This window comes from Culex pipiens, chromosome 1 (genome assembly GCF_016801865.2).
Source record: "Culex pipiens pallens isolate TS chromosome 1, TS_CPP_V2, whole genome shotgun sequence".
In the NCBI taxonomy this organism is placed as follows: domain Eukaryota; kingdom Metazoa; phylum Arthropoda; class Insecta; order Diptera; family Culicidae; genus Culex; species Culex pipiens.
In genome coordinates, this window is record NC_068937.1 from 92731953 (window position 1) to 92755949 (window position 23997).

At 39.9% G+C, this 23997-nt stretch overlaps 1 protein-coding gene across 1 annotated transcript in view; it reads right to left on the reverse strand.

The window, feature by feature from the left end:
- Positions 1-23997, reverse strand: part of LOC120424512 (proteoglycan Cow) — a 320210-nt gene that overhangs the window by 58472 nt on the left and 237741 nt on the right. Inside the window, exon 3 of the mRNA XM_052706805.1 lies at positions 7384-7486. Within this exon, the coding sequence (XP_052562765.1) occupies positions 7384-7486 (103 nt within the window). The remainder of the gene's footprint in view (positions 1-7383; positions 7487-23997) is intronic.

Here is a 23997-nt window from a genome sequence, read left to right on the forward strand (position 1 = left end):
ATGAAAAGTATTTTTTTATTTTCAAAATTTGGGGGACTATAAAATTATATCTTTTGAGCCATGCTTTTGGAGATTTGAATTTTTAATGGATTTTTAGGTTAAAATAATCAATTTTTTAAAGTATTTTTGAGTTTGAAAAACAATTCTTGAAAAAGGCACCTCTGAACAAAATATTTTTGAAAAGCTGAGAAAATTTCCTATTATTTAATTTTCTTCCTGGATTTTTGAAAATTGCTCAATAAGTTATTGAGATAAAGTCTCACAAAGAATTCGAAAAGATGAAAATTAGTTTTACCAAGTTTCAACAAATTTTCCTCAAATTTCCTCTAATGCTTTTGCGAAATTTTCTGATGTTTTCATTATAGTTATTTTTAAAATTTTATAAGCTCGAGCTCGATTTTAACATTTGGAATTATTTTTATTGAAGTGAAGAGATCAGAAAATTTCAAAAAAGTTTTTATTTTTTACATTGAAAATTAGACCAATAGTTTCCGAAATATCTTCAGTTGAAAATTTGAGGATAATTTGTTGACACATAGAAAAACTCATTTTCATCGTTTCGAACTCTTCGTGAGGCTGAATATGATTTTTTATCAGGGGTCATCCTTGGACTATGTTTATACTAAAATTTTCAATATTTTTAGTAAAACTGTAAAACATCTTAGAGGCTTACTTTGGTATATTACAAAAGTTACTTGTAATAACCTAGAGTATGCCTCTGCGATTTTTTAAAATAATTTTAAATAACTATAATTTTGTTCTATTGCAGAAAATGTTAAAAAAAATTGAAAAAATAATAATAAAAAGTAACAGTGAAAATAAAAAAAAATTAAAAAAAACAAAAGTTATTAATAGGATGTTGTAGAATAAATCAAATGCTGTTACAAATATTTGAAAAAAACACAGGCAATTTGCAAAAAGATGAATTTTTGAGCACGAGTCGTACATTTATCTAACGAGGTTTACCGAGTTAGATAAATACGACGAGTGCTGAAAAAATCAAGTTTTGCAACAAGTTCCATGTAACATTTTTTGCAATTCCGAAAAACCACCTTTGAATGGAATTTTAAGTCAATTGTCTATTTGTTTAGTCAATTCACTGATAAAATCAAAACAATATTGAAGAGTATAACTTTACAACACAAGTGGTGAAAAGTTCAACTTTTCTGCACCCATTTCAGTGCTAAAGAGTAGAACTCTTCATCACTTGTATCGAAAAGTCCTATCACTTTTCGAAACTCTTATTTTTAGAAGAAAAAAGCAGGCATTTTCGTCATACGAGAATGACAGGAAAAGTAATTAGTTTCACAACGGAATAGCAAAATAGCAGTTTATGCAAAAAGTTGCAAAAAGAAGATTTTGTCAGCACGAGTCGTACACCAGCACGGGGTTTACCGAGTCCAGTTTTGCAAAGATGTTCCTTACAACATTTTTTGCAATTTCTAAAAACGCTTCTTGAATAAAATTGTATGTCAAACATTCATGTGTTTAATAAATTAACCAATCAAAACAAAAAAAATATTGAAAAAATTTACTTTTCGATACAAGTGTTGAAAAGTTTAACTTTTGAGCACCAATTTCAGTGCTGAAAAGTAGAACTTTTCACCACTGGTATTGAAGGGTATTTTCCATCCTGTTATTTTTAGTAGGGAAAAGTAGGTCGTTTCGTTTCTCCAGAAGGACAGGAAAAGTTGATAGTTTCACAGCGGAATTGCAAAATAGTAGTGTTGACGCACATCGTAGCGGATGTGGTCCTGTGTGTCGGGGGTGAAACTTTGTGATCCGGTAAGTTAAAAGGCGCGATAACTTGGGACGATTTTATTGGGTGCAAAAGTACAGAAATGACTGTGTCTAGTATGGTTTATTCTCTTCTACTTAGCTTGGCCCCTGAGGAGGGGTGACTGTCCCGGTCGACCATCTGGTCAGAAGTATCTTGTGGTTGAGGTCTGGTCTGATTCCTAAGCTAGTCAAGTTCTTGCGACCGGGAAGTCTACAAAACATTACAAAAGACAAACCACTTCGTGTGCTGAAACGACTACTAACATTGAACATAAAGGTACACGAAGGGCTACTGTGATTGTGTGTGTGGGGTTACATAATCTACAGTGTTGTCTGGAAGTGTTTTTCTACTAATCGTCAAAAATGAGTGAACTGGGCGTGAACATACCGCCCGCCTTGAAAGGCCGAAGGCTTTCAACAAAATTAAGTCCTAACAGCCCTGCTCTACTTAAACTACTATCACAGTTTCTTTTAAATTTCTTCGTCTGGTATTATGTTGATTGCGTTGGGCTGTTGACTGGGTTCACGCCGGCGATGTTCTGCTGCTTGTTGTTGACGATGGGCCGAATCGAGGGATGACAGCAACCTGTGGGTGAATAGCGCTTAACTTCCGTTTGACCGGATTAAACATGCGGCTACTTAACTTGGAGTGGGGGTGGAGCGGCAGTTCTGGCCCGTCCGACCACGAACGCGCCACTCCTCGTGCTTTGTTGCTGTGTCCTCGATTGCCGTGACTTTGGCAAGAGCGATCGGGTCGCTCACTTGCTGGAGACGCCGCGCGTCTTGCGCTGGCGCGGCCGTGGGAATGTCGCCACCACGCTGTGATGGTGCGACCGTTGAAACTTCGGCGCCTAGTTGGCGCGGTCGAAGACGATGTTGTTGTTGGTGGGCGCGTTCCCACCCAGAACGACTTGGCTGGTCGGCACCTTGATGTGCTGGTTGGTTGGTATGGGATCTCCATCGCTGACGTCACGTTTCTGGAACTCTGGAGACGACTGCCCAGGGTACGTCCACCCCGACAACCGACACAACGACTCTTGCAGCATTGCGCACTGCTGCATGTCGAAGCGATGACCGAAGAGTTCTGGATGCGGTGGTTCTTGTTGGCATCAGGAGATGGTCGGTCCCGTCGACCGAGTTCGATGCCATTGGTTTGTATTCCAGTGATGTTCCAGCAGGACCTGTGAGGGGAGCTGATTGAGCTACTGCGAAAACGATAGTCAACAGGTACTTATCTTGGGGAAGTGGCGGGGTGGCTGTTCTGGCCCGTCCGACCACGAACGCGCCACCCCCAAATGCCTCGGTGCTGGAACTCCGCTTTCAGCATTTGGCTCGCTGAACTGGTGCTGATTTGGTGCCTTGCTGCACCGCCCTAACGTAGGGTGTTTCTGCGGCTTGCGCGCCGCTCGGGGACCGTCGTGTTGCGGTCATGCGACGATCGTGTCACCGTCGCCGTCGTTGCTCGGGTGAGCTGGTGTCAGCGGCTCGTGTGCCGCCCATCGTGGGTCGTAGGAGTGTGGCCTTGTTGCCGCTAGACGTGACTGCAGCGTCCGTGCTGCCTTGTGTGCGTGGACTGTATGTGAGTGTGTGGATGTACTGCGGCTTGTGCGCCGCCCGCCGTGAACTGCACCGGCTGTGCAGCTTCGTGACCGTGGTGGTGATGATTTGCGGCCTCTGCGTCGCCCTTGGAAGTGCCAGCGGCCTTGGTGCCGCCCGCCATGAACTGCTGCGCCGTCCGCGCGTCCGAACTGCTTGCATGCTGATGTTTCCTGCTTCTTGTGCTGTGATGCCACCGTTGTGGCCGACTTGGGTTCCACCGTGTGTGGATCTTGGTGCCTCCAGTGAGGGCTTGAGTGTGCCAGCTGTGTGGCCGTAGGTTGCCTCCGTTGAGGCCTTGGAATGTGCCACCATGGTGTGGCCGGAGTGTGGGACCAGGTGTCCCCGTGTGTGATGACGTCACGCTTTTGCTCGTGAACTTCAATCCTTCTCCGCGAGCCCAGAGAGGAAGGTGGCCGAAGACGGCCGGACCGATGCTGCTGTACACTTCAGCATAGCCGGGATTCCAACCGGTGTTGGATGAGGAATCTACTCATGGTGAGCAGACTGAGGGTTGGTGACGTCGATGGGGGAGGTTAAACAACGCGGTAGACCGGTTCTACCCGCCGCTAACCGACTTGTTTTCCAGCGCCATGGTGCGCTGGCCTAACTTGGCAGGAACATGGTTGCTCGCTCTCGGCGTTCCGAGGGAGCCTCTTCTTCTTCGGGGACGCGCGCTGTATCCGACAGCTGGGTTGGTTGGCTCTCGGCGCTCCGATTGAGCCACTTCTTGGGGGAACGCTCGCCGCGTCCGGTGGCAGGGTTGATTCTCGGCGATCCGAGGAAACCACGACGTGAATGGTCTTCGGCAGTCCGTCCGACTGCGCAGACTGTGGTGACCTCCAGTCCGTCCGACTGCGAGATGCGAGATGGCAGCTCGTTGTGCTGCCCAGTACTTGCTGGTTGTCGACCGGCTGGCCGACCAAAGCTGGTGTTGTTGACGATCCGTCCGATCGTCTGGTCGTAAACTGTCCAATGCTGCGGTCCGTCTGATCACAGTTGCGATGGCAGTCCGGTTGACTGCGATGCGAGTCCAAATCAGAGGAGTTAAGGAATCCAGCAGCACCGATCCTGAGAGTTTGAAGCGACTAAATCACTGGTCAAACTATAAAAAGCAAGATACTTATCTCAAGACGGTGGTGGGGGGCTGTTCTGGCCCGTCCGACCACGAACGCGCCGCCCCTCAGGCCTTAGAGCTGGATCCTGCTGTCAGCGTATTGCGTGCTGAGTCGACGTTCGAATCGCATCTTGGCCCGCAAACTGGGCCATAAGCACACAAAATAGGCGCCCCTGCGACGCCTCTGAACTTTTCTGCTGATCGCCAAGAGCACCGCAGAAAACATCAGCTGTGTTTAGCTGTGTGTGGAGATTTGTGTGCACTGATCCCGGTTTCTTCACTTCGGTCGCTTTTCTCGATGCGGACGGCATTTTGGTGACTTTCTTCAGTCACAGATCGTTCTTCGGTGGCTTCTTCCAGCCCCAGCACTGCACTCGACCGAGAGAACGCGACGCACGACGAAATTTGCACATCTCGCGACGAACCGAGATGCCTTTTTCGCGATTTGCAACGACGGTCGTTGCTTGCACCCGCGAACCGTCTGGGTTTGTTTACCTTTTTCTTCTCACTGTGAGAATCTCACAATCTCTCACGTCTCACTTTTTTCTCTCTTCGAAAGCAAGGTTTGTCAAACCGCGGTACGCGAGGTAGGGTGATTTTCCGAGAACACTGTTTGCTGCATGGGTCTAGCGCAGACCTTTCACTTTCACTGCAGAGGTGGTGTCGTTTGTCCGCGCGGAACTTTCGTGTGCCGGTCGTTGTTCGACCGACATTTTCTTCTTGAGCGGTGCCATTTTTTTTCTCGAGGAATGGCGTCCGCGACCATCACGATTTTCCGCGGATCTTTCTCGTAACGCACAACTTTTACGTCACGAGTCTTTCTGCAGACCTTTGCGGAGGCTCTACAGACAGAAACTAGCACACTTTCTTCGCGCGACTTCGAAAAGTTGTAACGCACTGACAGTTCTCGTTTTGTTTTGTTTTTCACCTTCTAACTGTTCGCGGTGCACTTTTCGTTCGGTATTTGGACGGTTTTCGTGGTCAAGTTCACGGCGGAGTGATTCTTCTTGTGTAGTGGCCTTATCACGATGGCGGAATTGGCTTCTTGATCGCCAGGACAGAATGGCTGATCTGGACGGGATTCTTTGTGGCGTTGGAAGATGGCGAATCCTTCCAACGGACTTCTGGACTGGATTCACTTTTGGAGTGGCGCCGCGGCTCAACACTTGGGAAGTTTCTTCATTGTATGCTCGGCGGTTTTGCGTTACAGCAATCTTCTTTTGCAGGTGAGAAGTGTACGGGCTTCTCCGTTTTTGGTACGGTACCGCGGCGGCAGGAATGGCGCTCGGGCCATTAGCATCTTGGACGGGTTTTACACGGCGCCATCGTGGACTTCTTTACCGGCGGAATTGTCTGCTCTTCGCGGTTCCCGACACACAATCCGGTTCGATCGGACCAAAATGTTGACGCACATCGTAGCGGATGTGGTCCTGTGTGTCGGGGGTGAAACTTTGTGATCCGGTAAGTTAAAAGGCGCGATAACTTGGGACGATTTTATTGGGTGCAAAAGTACAGAAATGACTGTGTCTAGTATGGTTTATTCTCTTCTACTTAGCTTGGCCCCTGAGGAGGGGTGACTGTCCCGGTCGACCATCTGGTCAGAAGTATCTTGTGGTTGAGGTCTGGTCTGATTCCTAAGCTAGTCAAGTTCTTGCGACCGGGAAGTCTACAAAACATTACAAAAGACAAACCACTTCGTGTGCTGAAACGACTACTAACATTGAACATAAAGGTACACGAAGGGCTACTGTGATTGTGTGTGTGGGGTTACATAATCTACAGTGTTGTCTGGAAGTGTTTTTCTACTAATCGTCAAAAATGAGTGAACTGGGCGTGAACAAGTAGTTTATGCAACAAGTTGCAAAAAGAGGATTTTTTCAGCACGAGTCTTACATTTATCCAACGAGGTTCACCGAGTTGGATAAATACGACGAGTGCTGAAAAAATCAAGTTTTGCAACGAGTTCCATAATCCATACAACATTTTTTGCAATTTCGAAAAATACCCATTGAGTGAAATTTTAAGTCGAATTTTCATGTATTTTGTCAATAAATCGTTTAAATCCAAAAAATGTTGAAAAGTGTTACTTTTCGAAACAAGTGCTGAAAAGTTCAACTTTTCAGCACCCATTTCAGTGCTGAAAAGTAGAACTTTTCAGCATTTATTTTGAAAAGTGTTGCTATTCGATTCTGTTATTTTTGGTACAGAAAAGTAGGCTATTTCGTCGTTCAAGAATGACAGGAAAAGTAAGTAGTTTCACGACGGAATTGCAAAAAATATCATTTCAGCACTCGTCGAATTTATCCAACTCGGTGAACCTTGTTGGATAGATGTACGATTCGTGCTGAAAAATTCGTCTATTTCGATACAAGGGCTGAAAAGTTCTACTTTCCAGCACCAAAATGGGTGCTGAAAAGCTAAACTTATGTATGACTCGTGCTGAAAAAAATATCTTTTGGCAACTTGTTGAGTAAACTATTAATTACAATTACGTTGTGAAACTACTAACTTTTCCTGACATGCTCGAATGACGAAACGGCAAACTTCTCATCGCTAAAAATAACAATATCGAAAAGTACTTTTCAGCATCTATTTGAGTGGTGGAAAGATCGAATGTTTTGGAGTTTGACTTTTATCTTAACGGCAAAACATTCAAGTGGGCTAACAAACTCATAGGACAACTTTTAAAGTAAATATTTTCCAAAAATACAACTCCAAAATTATTCCATCCTTGGAACTGATTTACTTGAATAACAACTGTGCTATTTTGCTTTACTTGCTTTCCCCCCAAAATTCCACCGATTCCGAAACTTCTCACCACGGAAAAGTCTAAACAATCCTTAAACATCAACGATGGTGGGTGTGGAAAAGTATATTGCCAGCAAACTTACTTGTTCTTGTGCAGCTCCTTCTTCGAGACGCAGACAGCTGTGTAAGCATCCTCCAGCAAACATAGTTCTTTCTTTTTGCAGTTGAGCGGTTTGCACAAATCGCCTGAGGGGGTTGGAGAAGAGAGAGAGAAGAATTGATGGTAAATATAATTAGATCAACAGCATTCAGATGAACTAGAGACAGTTACATTGTAATTATGGAACATTCGGTTTTGTGAGCCTCTCGAGGGTAATTTGCGTAATGTTACATCGATTTCATGTCACAATTGTATAAATTACCAGCCCCAAATTAGGTCATGCCAAATGCCAACGACTTCAATTCAACAGCATTCCTCAAAAAAATAACAACAGTTCGTGCACGTAACCCCACAATTGCGTGCCCACTTGAAATCCAACCTCCCCCCTGGAACACGGTCAATTAGTCGTTCGACGGTCCTGCCACCGGGGCCTACGAGGCCAAGCCATAAAAATGGTTGTGCTGGGGTTGGCATATACTTTCGGGCTTACCACCGCCCGGACGACCGTGGCTGGGATTGACTTGTTGTAATTGAGTTTTACCTCACGCAGCAGCAGCAGCACGGGCAGGACTATTTGTGCGGGGTCAACGCAACAGTGAAATTTGAATAATCGATCGGAAAATTCCCGGAACTTCCAGGCTAGACAGAGTTGATTAGATGTTAAGATTTGCTTAGGATTTTGTCTACGAGGAGTTTTATTTTGAACGATCACAAAAGCTTCCGATTTCGACGACTTTTGTTTTTTAAGAGGTTTCAAGTATCAGCGTCAGTTTATTTTTGTTTTAGACTTCTGAGGAAGTCAATATGTGTATTGTTTAAAGGGTTGAATATTGACAAAATGCTTTTTTTATCTAAATGACCTTAAAAATCGATGCCTTTTTGCTCTCTTGTACTAAGCTTGCTGGTTTTTCCTATCTGGTAAGCATACGAGAGCACAGAGGCATCGAAATGTACACCCTCATTCTTGAGGAGAAATAAGGAAGTTAAGAACAAATAAAATTTAATAGAAAATTTTGAATTTAACTTGCAAAAAAACAAGCACTTTCCAATGATAAAACTTTGTAATAAATAATATAAATTGATCTAAAGGGCACACCATATTGAAAATTCAATTGAATTATTGTTTCACTTATACTGAACACATAAAACAGTTTATTTCTTTTCAAGTTTTCCAACATTGATGGTTGATTTTAACCTCCTTTTCGATGTTAGTATAACTTTATTTGTAATTGTGCAATTTTTCCTAAAAGATGTGAATTTTCACAACAATACTACACAATATTTTTGACGCAAAATAACACACTTCCAATATTGTATTTTACTGTGAAAATATTTTTTATAAATGTTTTATTTTAATTGAAACTTTTGGTTATGATAGGATTTGGTTTATAAACTAACTGGTATAAGCGATACATTTTTCCCGTTATATTTAATTTTTATTGCTTCTTTGCTTTTGCTACATAGTAAAAAAAAGTCATGGTACTATTGCACCTTAGAATGAGAACATCTTTTATATCAGAAAATATGTGTAATTTTTGCTCTCGTTTTCGTTCACGCAAGAAGGATGAAGTCTAGAGGTTGGCAAAAAAGAGCGAGCCGCTCAAAGAGCCAGTTCACTAAAAAGAACGAACGAATCATGGCTCACAAAAATAGAACCGCGGTTCTTTTTTAAACTCCGGTCTTTTGAATGAACCGTTCCAAGATGGAAAGATTTTTAAACTTGTTATAAATATAATTTATTTAATTTAATTGCGGTGTTTAATTTGTTTTTGAGAATTGAAAATGCAATTCCAAAATAAAATATAATTGCTTATAAAAAAATAACCGCAGAAATGTTTAACGGTATACTTTTTAAAGTTCTTTAGGATAAAAAACGGCAGGTTAAAGACATTTTGAGAGCTGAATCATTATATTTCATTGGGGTGTCTATTGCAACTTTCTCATTAATATATTGAAAGACTCTAAAAAGCGTTGATGCCAACATTTGAACACCGCTTAGAAGTTTTCAAACTCATTTTCAGTTTCCTACTTTTACAAAATGAAAAAAAAAACTTTTCATTGTACAACAGAGAGTTTAAAGTTTTGCTCGAATACAAATTTGAGCATTTCAAATTGCTTAACTTGTAAAATATTACAGAAAATCTCTAGGAAAATCTACTAAATAGCTATGTGAGCATGAAACAATCAATTAATAGACTTTATCGAATAAATCAGAATGTGGTAAAGAGTTCACAGAATATTTTCTCCAAATGAAATCTCAGCATTAGTTCAAAGATATATTTAAGACATAAATTCTTTGCATTATTTTCGAATGCAGGTACAAACTAACAGAAAAATTTAAAAACAAAAGGTTTCGTTTTGACAATAATGTATAAATTTTTAAATATCTTTGAGTTCAGACTTTTCTCTTTAAACTTTCAATAATAATGACGTGTGTTACTGAAACATGAATAAATTATCTTGAAAGATTAAAAACGCTCATAGAAATTTTACAGAAGTATTAAAAAAACTTTGAAATATTTATAAAACTATTCCAAAAACCTGTCATGTTTGAAAGAAAGAAATAAAACTCATATGACAAAACTGAGACAAGAACAAATTCATATGTAATAATTCACCTCCGTGTACGCACGAGTGCAAGCAGCAGTCAAGTGCTCAGTTCTCCATCGTTTTTTCGAAATTTTTCGCCGTAATTTACCGTGATTAGCCGCGAGTTTGCTCCACCAGCATGCCAAGGGCCGGCCGTGGCCGTGGCAGTTCGAGTGCGGCCTCGAAAAACCCGCGAAGTTCGTCTACCGGCCGTGTGCAAAAAGGTAAACAAACCAACGCCGCGTCGTCCGCCATCGCGCCGGGGGGTGTGTGCGCCAAAGGTTTCGACCCGAAATTATTACACGCTAATTACCGCGTCCAGGATCGCAGCCCTATTAGGCTCCGTTCAACTACTTCCGGCAATCCGTTGACCAATGGCGCTTCAACATCCGTCAACATTCCCACCAGTAACAAGTTCGCGAGACTGAGTGACGAGGAAAGCAACAACAACAACACCGACGGTAGCACTACCGACGACGACGACGACGATGGACGTGCACGAAGAAAAGTGATTTCGCCAAAAAAAAGTAATTACTCCAAAGGAACGACGACCACCACCAATTTTTGTTTTGGACACGTTGGCGGACGATGTTGACGAGCAGCTGGAAGGCCTCGTGTACTGCCTCAAAATAGGTAAATCGTCAGTGCAAGTGTTCACATTTGACCAAAAGAACTTCGACCTGGTTGTGGAGAAATTGAAGCGTAATAACTTCAAGTTCTACACATTTGACCCCGTGCAGAAGACCGCTGTTAAGATCGTCTTGCAGGGGTACCAAGACCGCCCGATCTCCGTTCTCAAGGAGCACCTCTCGGGTGTCGGAATAACGCCGCGAGACATAAAAGTCCTCTCGCGGAAGAAAACAGTGACAGGTACACACACACTGTACCTGTTGTACTTCGATCGCGGCACCGTCAAACTTCAAGACCTGCGGCGGACTAAGGCGTTGGACGGTTTTTGGGTAAACTGGCGGTTTTACTCAAAAAATCCGACGGACGCAGCGCAATGTCACCGATGCCAGAAATTCGGCCACGGCTCGCGGAACTGCAACCTCCGGCCCCGCTGCGTGAAGTGCGATGAGTCACACCTCTCGGAGGTGTGGGCACTGCCACGAAAGGCGGACTTGGGGGAAAACGCAGAACAAACCAAGCCGCGCGTAAAGTGCGCGAACTGCGGCGGTAACCATACCGGTAATTACCGCGGATGCGTCGCGCGGAAGTCCTACCTCGAGGAGCAGGAAAAGAGGAAGAAGAAAGCAGCAGCGTCCCATCCTCCTCAGCGAAGTACGAGCGCAGCCGTTCCTGCAGCTGGCAAGCGTACGGTTCCAGCGGACAACCCAGCGTTCCCTCCTGGATGGGGGCGGTCGTTTGCAAGCGTGGTCGCTGCCGGTAGCGGCGATGCGACCCAGCAAGGAGTCACCGGGGAAGATCTCTTTACCCTGCCGGAGTTCTTTGCTCTCGCGGGGGAGATGATGACGCGGTTTCGGACCTGCCGTAACAAGGCGGAGCAATTTCTGGCCCTCGGAGAGCTCATGATCAAGCACATCTATAAAGGATAAAAAATTGTGATCTAGTTTTAAGCTTTCTTTATTTCTATCCCCTTTCCCTTGCAATTTTAGTAAGTTTTTTTTTCTTATCTTTTTCTTACTTTCGGTAACCCATTAACTACAAGCAACAATTGTTCAATGGATGGACAATGGATTATGAGGTAACACACAGCTGAAAGGAACTCCAAAACTCTGTACTGTATTCCAAAAGAACTTATTGTGTATTGATAATTCACCAATAAAACCGATTTGAATTGAATATGTAATAATACGAAAAAAAAAATTTATTGAGAAAATGCGTGAATTTCAAAAGACACTAGAATTAGGCTGGTACAAATTTTATTTAAAGTTTTTGTCCCCCCCCCTTCAAAGTCGGTCTCAAAAATCAGGAAGTAAAAAAATATTGTTTCAAAAATTCAAAAAAAAAAATTGTTATTGAAAAGAAATTCATCAAAATATTTTTTTTAGTTAAAATTACTCAGCAGCTATTGTCATTTAAAATTGTTTTTCAAAATATAGTTTCTAGTTTCAACTCTTGGCCTGGAGAATCCTTTCAACTAAATTAATGTCACTTAAAAATTAATCATAAATTTCAACAAATAGTTTAAATTTAAACACAATGTCACTCAAAACACCCACTAAAGCCGCCTTCGATCGCCCACCTCACGAGCGACGACACCTAATTTATATGCGACACGTGGAGCTCTTTCCCTTCCAATCCACCCTCCAATTCCTCCTGCTGACATTGGCCATCCGTGGCTATTGGTAACGCGCCCCCTCGACTGACCTAGGTTAACTCCGAGACCGTGCACCACTTTTGCATCGTGTTGTCCCGTGACCCAGTTCCTGCGGTTCTGGAGGTGCCCTGGCGACCGAGGTCGCACTTCGCGTTCCATTAAGTTTCCCCGGAGGGTGGCCACCACCCCCTGTGGGGAGGTGGTTTGCATCGAAAAGCTCATGTTTCAGTGATTGGTGTTAGGGTGGTTCATTTCATGATTTTTTAAAGTAATTGAAAATAAATCTGTGACCGAGACAATTTGTCTACTTTAAAAAATATTTAAAATCGAAGAAATAATTGATTTTTTCCTTTTAATTCAACCACACTAAAGAGCCTTGGTTGCAACTTTAGTCGCCGTCACCATGACCATTTGGCAGCAGTGGCGTGAGTCTAGTCGAGTGATATTTGATGGGAAATTATGTAAATTTATTCATAATATTGTCGCACGTAGGTCGCCTTGGCCGCCCTGGAGTACTAGTGATCGCCCTGGACACTAACCAAGAGGCCACTGTGGGACGGAATAATGAAATTTTGGTTGCATACCTCCAGGTAGGGGCAGGACTGTTGATGGTCATAGTGCACGGAAAGCTAAAGCTCTCACACGTGTCACATGTTAGATGTCGGAACAAAAAAAAAAAAAAAAACGAAATGACTTTAAGGCTCATAAAAATAAACGAAATTAACTGATTTCGTAGAGAATTGCTCATATTCAAAACGAAAAGTAAATTTCACAAATGTTATTTTTATTTACATTGGAAACGGATCTTTACTTTTCAAGACATATATTTATTATTAGTTGCGACCGAGTCACGTACGCCTAGTGCTAACGCTTCCGCCTCGCAAGCGGTTGGTCAGGGTTCAAATCCCGGCTCGGACCAACACAACTGGTGATCGTTTCTCTTCTGGATTGGATTTGTAGTAAAGGGAAGGTAGTGTATGGTCACAAGCTGGGCCGTATCATGACACCTTAGGGAAGGCGACGTAAGGAATGTTAACATTAAGCTTAACATGTTAACATTGGTTGAGTTAAAAACTGCCACAAAATTCGCTTTGTAAATGCCGGCTTGAAACTTTTCAAGGTTTTCAAAATATCTTATTATTGATGAAATTTCGTAAAACTTTTTGCAGTACTATACAACGAAATTTTACAAAAAATCAAAATATTTTTTATCGATCCCAGGCATGCTTAATTTGATTTTTAACGCTAGAAAATGCATTTCAAATTGTTTTCTATTTCCATTAACAGGTTTATTTTTATTTTTTTGCCGCTTTGATTTTTCGGACCAATTTTGAACATAAACTTTGAAAAATATTTGTAACGGCCAAACTAATGATCAAATACTTTTAATCAATCCCAAATATACTTAATAATGATTTCCAAGGCAATTTTATTTTTATAGAAATTTTAGAATAATCATTTTAAACAAACACTTTCTTCGCTCCTTGACAAGGTTGAAAAAAAAATCTTTTCTAGTGAATATGATTGCCTGAAAATAAGGCCCTCTGAGTATGTTTTTGATCTCGTTTTTCCTGACTGCCTCTTGATCGTTGGGTGTGGCAGAGACGAAAACAAATTTGAATTATTGGGTTTAGTCGTCATCTTATCAGAGAGTAATTAATAACTTTTCCAATATTAACAACGGCTTAAGTTTTGTTTTGTTGCATTTTTTTTATATTAAATGCGATGTTTAGTTTAAATAATTGTTTAAATTAAGTTATTTGAAAAATCAGATAGTTTTTCAAATTAAAAAAAAACAGTCTCCATCGTTGACCATAACTGAGAAAAAATCAAACGGCTGATAAAATTGCCCTCATTTTTCAATCGACGATATCTAGGAAATTATTGATTTGATTGTCAATTTTTCAAAGTCTGAAGAAATTTTGAAAAGAGCTTCAATTATATTTTGAGGCTCTATTGAAATTAGTTTATTTTAATTTGTACTTTCGTCAGTGTTTTTCTAACAAATTTCAGCCTATATGAGTTCAAATTGAATTATTTAAGTTAAGTTGGACATAAGCAAGGTTTATGTTGGTGTTTTATTTAGAACAATCTCAGATTTGTTTATCTTTTATTAAAAGTAAAACAAACATTTAGTTTGCGGTACCCATTTAAAAAAAAAATCGAATAAAATGACAATGCATAGATAAAATTTTCGAAATAATTATATTTTATACAAATCGAGGAAAATAAGTCAACAAACTTATTATTTATATTATTTTTCTTGTAATTAAAATTATTTCTTATTATTATAATGATTTTTATGTAAAATGAAACTTGCAATCAAATCGTATTTTTCATAAAATTTGAAATCTTTTTTTGAAATCATAACCTATCTTGACTATACCTGAAAATATTTTTTCAAGCATCAGAAAATGTCCAACAAATTCGCTTAAGAGACCTTGCAGATTAGCCCAATTAATGGTTAAATATCACCAAAACAGTGCGATTTCTAAAGTACCGATAACTCAGCAAATATGCGTCCGACTTTCAATGTCGAAAAAAGAAGCTATCATAAAATTTGCCATTATCTCGAAAAAAAATAATCATAATTTCAAAGTAACCCACACATTTAGAAATGCCCTTAATCCTAATATTTGACCTCTTAAACCGTTTGGGCTGATTTTAAATTTGAGCAATTCTCTACAAAATCAGCCGATTTCGCCCATTTTTATTTTTTGTATTTTTTGATTTGGCTCAAACTTTGTGGGGGTTTTCCCCATCACCAAAGAAGCCATTTTGTGTCATTGGTTCACCCATACAAGTCTCCATACAATTTTGACAAATCAGAAAAAATAGGTACACGGGAAAAAATTGGTGATTTTTCAATAAACTTAAAAAATTCAATTCCCGAAATCCGAATTTTTATTTTTTTATTTTTTTTATATGTTTGAGGGGATCAAACCTCGCATCTTTTAAGTCATTCAGAAGTATGGACCAAAATTTTGCCGGCGAGTTATGAGCATGAGCATGAGCATGAGAGACCACCCATGGTTGTCCTTCTTCGTTACTGAACAGGACCGTAATATCCTATCAGCACAAGCGATCATACGCTTCAACGATCTAGTGATGTTTCCCTTATCAACAGCATGCATGAATGCGCTGAAAAGATAAAACATCAAGATCATCAAAACTAGAGCTGCTGTAGATAGGTAACAGTCGTTGGCCACCAACGGCGCCCGCCATGTCAGTTTGTAGATCTCGAGGGGATGGGACGGGAATGTTAGTTAGCACAGGCTGCTACCAAGGGTGGGTTCTATACGATTTCCACACCCCCGCGTGTGCCGGAAAACTACTTCTACTTGGGATTTTATTAGTAGGGAAGGGTAATGGTCAGGATTCATCATAGAAGATGATGATGTGACCCAAATAATCGATAAGTTTTGTTTAATGGGTTGATGTATTATTCCCAAGGCAAGCAATCGGATGCTGCTGTTGAGACTATTCCCGTTTATTTGTGATTTATTTACGTTTAGATGGATTATCTTAGACAGCCGGCTGTGGAAAGATAAAACCACAAAGAATGTATTTAACAGGTAAAATATTAAACTCTACGTAAAGTGTTTGATTCGACTGGATCATAGACGATTTCAACTTTTGAATAATTATAAGATTAACAACCGCGTAGGAGAATTACTCGTTATCGTGCTCTCCGAGCTATAATGCTGAGAGTTTTTTTCATGCGTTTTACAGAAAACGTCTTTTCAAATTTTAAATTTATACCTCGCAAGCGTATATCGAACCTACAAAACACATACTTTCAAATCGTAGAAATAATACAAGGAAAAACGGCTATATCACTTATCAAACACGGCGACGGACGCGCAACACAAAACTGACTCGACGCGTTGCTAATCGGACTAAATTTCATTATTTATAAACATTAACAAAAATAAAAACGATCTCACGACCACCGAGAAACGCTACCCGTTCGTTCTTAAACCAGCAGTAAGCTTGCCCTGAAAACAAATATATCATTAGTAATTTACATACTCTTTCATTCATTCATTCACTCAGCCAATCACACAAAAAAATGATATAATTTAAATTACTGTTTTAGAGAATTAAAATGTTCAGTGGAGAGTTTTGCTTAAAGTTACGTTACATAGCATAGCATAGCATAGCATAGCATTACGGGTCTGCACCACGCTGTAGGGGGTGCCACAATGGTCAATTCAATATTCTTAGACAATTTGATTGCTGCCCGGTACAACCAAAAATATCTGAGAACGTAAATTTCCACACTGTGCTCCAAGGCTACGCCCATACAGTCCCGTGGGGATTTGGGAGGGGATGTTTTTGTTGTTCACTAGTGGCAAAAGTGCAGGGAACCCATGCGACTTTTAAAAGTGAACGGAATATTTTTGGGAGGTTTGGAATGGGGGTTAGGGGAATTTCATCGGGCCGATGAAAATGGTTGATTGCGTAATGTATTAAATGATTTGGATGTTTGTAAGTGTAAATGTGAGTCTGTAGTGTATTATCTAATAAGCATATAGTTTTGTAGTAATAATAGATAATAAATATAGTAAATATAGTTAATAGAATAAATATAATAAATATTATAAATATAATTGAGATGATTCCAGGAAGCTGTAAAAAAAAAATAGCAGTAATATAAAATATAAATACTCCAGATGGTTCCCGTACTGTTTTAGAAAGTTTCGTTAATTTAAGCAATTTGATCATATATTGTATGAGAAGATGGTATATTTCAAGAAAGGAATAGGATAAGGAATAATATGAACATTTAAATAAATTATATAGTGAGTAGATAAAATTACATGTAGACAGTAAATTAAAAAAAAAACCCGGAATGCTGTAAAATATATCAACAATTTAAAAACTAATACTCCAGATGGAACAAATAAAACAACAGAGACACAAGTATCCAACCACGCGACTTCGCACCTTCCACAGAACTCGATATGAACACGATCACGAATACAGCACAAAAAGAACTCCACAAATATCCATCTTCCTGGCACTGTTGCTCACCTGATACTCCTATCAAAATATTTTAAAAATATGACTTCAAATTTTAAAATTGTAAAAGCACAAAAAAAAAACAGAAACCTAACATTTTAAACTCGAATTAAGTGTTATAATATTAAATGAAGACGCGATGTAACTAAAGGAGGTTATCAATATGGAACGAGGAAACATTACCCGCGAAAAATCCTGAAAGAAAAGCATGTAATTAGAATTGCCTCACCAAATTATCACTCGATTATACTCTGTCACGTTATTTGTTTAGACCTTCATTCAAACACTCGCTTTTTCTTAGCGTCGAGATGTTTGTGAATGTACACAATATTTTTGTTTTTATTTTACTGAAAATTCGCTAACGAAACGAGAATTGGCAGAGCACGTCGTTCACCAATATTGTAAAAAAACGTATTGATAATTTTCCATTTAACACTCAAATTTCCCTTTTAAGAATTCCTGAGAGCACTCAGAAATAAATTAAAAAAAAAACCTTTTCTTCCACTCTTTTGCACAACGGCAACAACTCTAGACAGAGTGAGAACACAGATTTTTTTAGTTGCCAGCAAATAAACGACTTTTTCCTTCACAAATCCTAAAACCATAAACTCATTTGTCAACTCTTCCTTTCATAGCCTTTTTCAAGTAGCCGTCAGAGCCGTCTAAGCATCTGCGCTCGCTTTCTTCCCTTCTTGGCACTACTTTTCTTTCCCACACTATTTTGATTTTGACACGTAAATGCATTTCTTTGTCACACCATAAATCGCACGCGTCTGAGAAAAAAAACATCGCACAACAAGCTGTCACTAGCCAAAACTTCTGGAGGGCATAGCTCCAGTTCTGCCGCAAAATTAACTAATATTCCGGACAGTTTTTCAAAACTAAACACTAGAAACACCGATCAATACAGCTGAATATCTTTTGCTTAAAGTTACGTTACAGCAAAAAAATATACACAAACACTCATACATACTCCCGCACACGCTCAACCTTCATAGACAAATCCAGCGAAAGCTCAACGCTGCTTTTTGATGGTGAGAGATTTGACAGCTCCCATACTAAATGTCTCGATTTTCATACTTTTTGTTAATTTTCTTCTAAAATAAAATACTTAACATATGAAAACTATATATTTTTGGTGCCCAAAATTCCTGCTGAATCGAATGGTGTACTTATCTCAATTGCAAATTTTTCGAACAGTTTTTATTTTAATAATATTCTAGACACATTTTGTGCACCTAATCAATCAATACTTTTATCATAAATAATCATTTTATTGCTTAAAAATTGAGTTTTCCTGAGCTCCCATATTCAAATACATGGAAGCTGTCATTTCTAACACCATTGGCCACCTAGCGGCTATTTCAAACTGGATACGTCTATTCATCCCTACCTCATCACGTTATCTAATCAGACAGAAATAGAGTTATCTAAGCCTGCTCTCACGCACACTAGCACGCCATTTGTTTTGCTGGCTGGTACAAAATTTAACCTCAATCTTTTTCGTGTACGTACACGCAATACATGCGCACGTAGATAACTCTATACACCAAAGTTTTATTGTTAATCCGATTCCGGCCAACCACGGTGGACCTTCCTGAAATAATTGGAACCGTCAAAAATCCACCAAAGCATCTACCACATTGATCACACAAAAAAACTGTGGTAGAAAAATATCCACCGCGATCTACCGCTATCAATTTTTGACAGTTCGACGCCAACGAATTACTTCAAGAAAACCCACCACGGCCAACCAAAATCAAATCAACAATACAACTCAAATCAAAACGGGCTTACCAAAGTTGCTGCCTAACTGTAGACTCTCGCATCACTCTCAGCAACACTCTCTCCTGGCCATCATCAACGCCTAGCACAGATCACGATGATGACATTGAGCGTTCTCGCTCTCATCATCAGGAGCGTGACCGACAACACGGCACGCACACGAACAAAGCTCAATGCCAGCCGTCCGAATCACCGCGCTTCCCGTCTCGCTCCAACACACAACTCCGCGCTGCACAACCACGAAAGAGACGCAAAGCTGTCGCAAGGCCAATTTCTTTTCCGTTCTGTAACCTTATCCTACCAATACACTAACACATGGCATCCAGGGCCCTGCTTATAAAAGCTTCCATCTTGGAATCACTCGGAAATTCAAATTTTTTTCCTCAAAAAACACACTAATTCCGCAGAAATTTCACCAAAACTTCAACATTCCCGCACTACAATCATTCACACGCACTGAATGAGACATTTTTGACGGCGCCGAAACCGACCGAACTGGGCAAACAGTCGAGGCCCTTCCAAAATTTTGCCGGCGAGTTATGATTCTTTTTTAAACAGAGATTTTTGAAAAATATTGAAATCTGGTACTTAAATTTTTTTGATCTCATTTTTTTACGTAAAATCTAATTTGCAATTGAAAAATACTTTACAAATTTTTGAGTAAGTGCACCATTTTCAAAATATAGCCATTCAAAGTAAAATTTTGTCCGAAAAATTCAGGTTTTTGATTTTTTAAAAAGTGTCATTCCATAAAATATTTTTTTGAAAATTTGATAAAAATTGTTTAAAAGACATTGAAGATTGGACCACTGGTTGCTGAGATACAGCGGCTTAAAGAAAAATAAACAGGATAATTGAAGTTTTCTAAGTCTCACCCGAACAACCCTCCAATTTCTAATGTCGATATCTCTGATGGTCCTATTTTCAATGTAAAAAAATGAAACAAGTTAGTTTAAAAAATATCCTTCTGTGTTTCATATAAAAAATCGTCAGCTTTTGATTTTTGTATTTAAAAAAAAACAAAATTTCATAATCAGGCATAATCATGCGCACGGGATACGGTTTGAGAGTTTTCACCCAAATTTCAGCCAATTAGGTCAATCCAAACTCGAGATATCGTGGCACCCGTAAATCATCTCAGTTTTTCGAGAAAAACGCTCAGAAAACTCGACAATTCGCTTTACGCATGGCAAAATTTCAAGCTTAAATTGTCTGTTACTTACCTTCATCATAAAATATCTTCATGAAACTTTCAGCAGTGATTGGAAAACATATTTTATTGGATCTGATAAATTTTCTGTAAAATGAAGTTTTGAGATTTTCTACATGTATGTAACCCCTTAAACAACTTCCGTCGTTCGTTTTCCAATAACTTATTAGCCTTTTTGTCTGGACAGCTGTCAAAATTGTGTGGAGACTTGTAAGGACGAAATAATGATGCAAACCCATTAAGTTTCTTCCAAATAAAAAAAAATACAAAAATTATGTTTTGCCCAAAATGTCTTAAAATTTCTCAGATGCAACAAATACATCAGCTCGTTCCAGAAGACGAATGTTTCAATCATATTTGCACTGCCCAAAGGGAATCGAACCCGTGTCAAGTGTTGCATTGATGCTTCCCCCCGAGCTCAAGGGCAGTATGAATAACCAACAACGTGTCAACACGTGGCGTGGGGGAGGACACTTGTGACATGTAGTAAACACAGGACATATAAATTCATGATTTTAGAACGTGAGAAAAGGTCCAGCATTCCAAGTGAGCTCATATCAGAGATAAAGAGAAGATGTATTGCCACAATTTTGTTGTCTGTGGCCAACCTAGCTCCAACGGTTGACCGCTTTACCTGCCCAGAATGTCCGCTCAAACATTTCAATAACAACAAACTTTCTTATGCTCCACCGGTGCGGAACCGATTCTCAGCCAAAGATTTGCGCACTCGGTTGCTACCGAGTTGCATACTTTCAGGGGAGGGTGCAGTGAGCTGGCAAAAAGTGAACAAAACCCCGACCCAGCTGCAGCAAACCAACCCGATTCAGCAGCGCTGTAACATCAAGCCCTTTGCTGCAGTTGAATCGTGGTCTATGCTTCGTCGCCATGTTCTCTAGAGTTGTACGGGAGTGCGCGTTTTCTCGACGTGCACACGTATGTATGGAAATTATCCACCAGAGTGCACTTGAGTACATAACAAAACAATCCAACCTGAACTTTCTTCCCGATAATGTGTGTGTGTGTGTGTTTGTGTCGGAGAGAGACATTTGGCAGTTGGTGTACGTTTGTTCGAAATTGTGATCATACTCTGTTCAAGTATATTCAACTGTGTTCAGTTATTCTCAATGTTTTCAAATGTGTACAACTTTGTTCCAATGTGTTCAACTGAGTTCAGAAATTTGAATTAAATATACTTTATTGAATCTTTCTTATAATAATTACATTTGGTTTACATAATAAGTGGTCAGCTGTGGCTCTTCAGCTTTAGTTTGCTTTTCGTGATTTAAACACTGTTCATTTTCTTAACTTTAAAAGTATATGATTTATCATTTTTGTAACACTAGGTACAACGAGGAAAAAAAAAATTAAGAAAACATAACCTAACTTAAAACTAACTTAATCTTAACATAAACTAAACCAATCCTTGAATCAAGGGGTATTCAGATATAGCACATTTTTCCCTGAATTTCAAACATTTTTCTTGAATCTTCTGATCCAACATTTTTACTTCTGCTAATTCATGAACCTCACTTGATCTTGTCCAGCCAGGAACATTCAAAACCATTTTAAGTACCTTGTTTTGGACTCGCTGGAGCTTCAATTTATGAGTTCTAGCGCAACACTCCCAAACAGGTACTGCATACTCAATAACGGGGTAAATTATTTGTTTGTAAACTGCTAGCTTATTTTTCAAAGATAGCTTTGATTTTCTGTTAATTAAAGGATACAAACACCTGATGAGAATGCTGCACTTGTTCAATATTTTATCTACATGCTGCCGAAACAATAGTTTCGAGTCAAGTATGAGACCTAAATAGACAACTTCCTTTGACCAGGGTATTGAAACATCATTCATTTTAATCAAAACATCATCCTTTGGGACAAATCGGGCCGATTTGGAAAGTGGAAAAATGATGGTTTGAGTTTTGGCTGCATTTATGCGAATTTTCCAGTCGCCAAAGTATTCGGAAAGAACGTCAAGACCCTTCTGAAGACGGCCAACTAAATATCTGGTTATTTTACCCTTATAAATAACGGCAGTGTCATCAGCAAAAAGTGACAACACACCATTACCAGGAAGAGTAGGCAAATCAGATGTAAAAATATTGTACAGAAGTGGGCCAAGAATACTTCCTTGGGGAACCCCAGCATCAATGTTGAATAATCCAGAAGCAATCCCATTCAGAAAAACCCTGAACGATCTCTCCGAAAGATAGTGCTGGATAATTTTGATAAGATACATTGGAAAACCGCATAAATACAGTTTATGTATCAAACCATCATGCCAAACATTGTCAAAAGCCTTCTCAACATCCAACAAAGCCATAGCAGTTGATTTAGACTCAAGCTTGTTCTGCTTGATGATTTTAGTTACTCTCGTAAGCTGATGAGCAGTATTATGTCCCTTACGGAAGCCAAACTGCTCGTTCAAAATTATATTATTATCGTTGGTAAAATCCAAAAGCCTTGAATAGATGACCTTCTCAAAGAGTTTGGACAGACTACTCAAAAGACTAATGGGACGATAACTTGTTGGCGATGTTGGATCTTTTTGAGGCTTCAAAATTGGTATGACTTTGCCCAGTTTCCAATTGGTGGGGAAGTAACCAAGTTGCAAACATTTATTGAAAATATTGGCTAGATGTTGAAAGAACTGATCACTCTGTTTTTTCAACACTAGATTAAAAATGTTATCAAAGCCTGGAGCTTTCATATTTTTCATTTGTTTAACTGCAACTTTGACTTCCTCACCAGAAACATGGGAATCTGCAGGAAATTCAAAGGTAGAGTCATTGATTGTTGAAATACTATTGGCAACTGATGTTTCTTTACGGCTGGTCATGGAAGCGCCAAGATTATGTGAACTAACAAAATGAAGCCCAAGTGCATTTGCCTTTTCCTCGGATGTAATCAAAGGAGAATCCTCAACAATAAGAGGAGGAATAGGCTTTGGTTTGTTTTTAAGAACTTTTGAAAGTTTCCAAAATGGTTTTGAATAATTCCCAAGCTGGCTTACATGTTTTGAAAATTCTTGATTTCTGATATTGTCAAGTCGGTCTTGTATGATTTTGTTCAAATTGTTCACTGAAATCTTTTTGTCATAGTCCCCAGTCCGTTGATATTGTCTCCTATAAACATTCCTAAGTCTTATCAAGTGTTTAGTATCTACGTCAATATCAGTTACCTTAAAATTAACAGGAACCTCCCGAACGTTGGCAGCCTCTGCTTGGTTGATAGCCTGCTGGATCACCTCCAGCGAACGATCAATATCAGCAGAAGTTTCCGGGTGTTGATCATAGTCGATGTTGCTGTCTACCACTTGCTGAAACTGCTGCCAGTCAACGTTGTGGTAATCTTTCCGGGTTGGTTGCCGCTGTGGAGTAACGGAAGCTCCAACCTCCACAACCACCGGATAGTGATCAGAACTCAACTCTTCAAACACCTCAGGATGAGCCACGTTCTCAGCCATATTGGTAATGAAGAAGTCGATGATTGAGTGATTTCCAGACCGAGCCACCCTCGTTGGACGATCTGGACTCACAACGTTGTAGTATCCGTTTTGCAGATCGTTGTGCAGAATCACTCCGTTCCGATTCCTCCTGCTGTTGCCCCAAACTTCATGCTTCGCGTTGAGGTCACCAGCGATGATGTACTTTGCGCTCCGCCGTGTCAGCTTCTGGATATCGCTCTTCAGTTTTGCTGCTGAA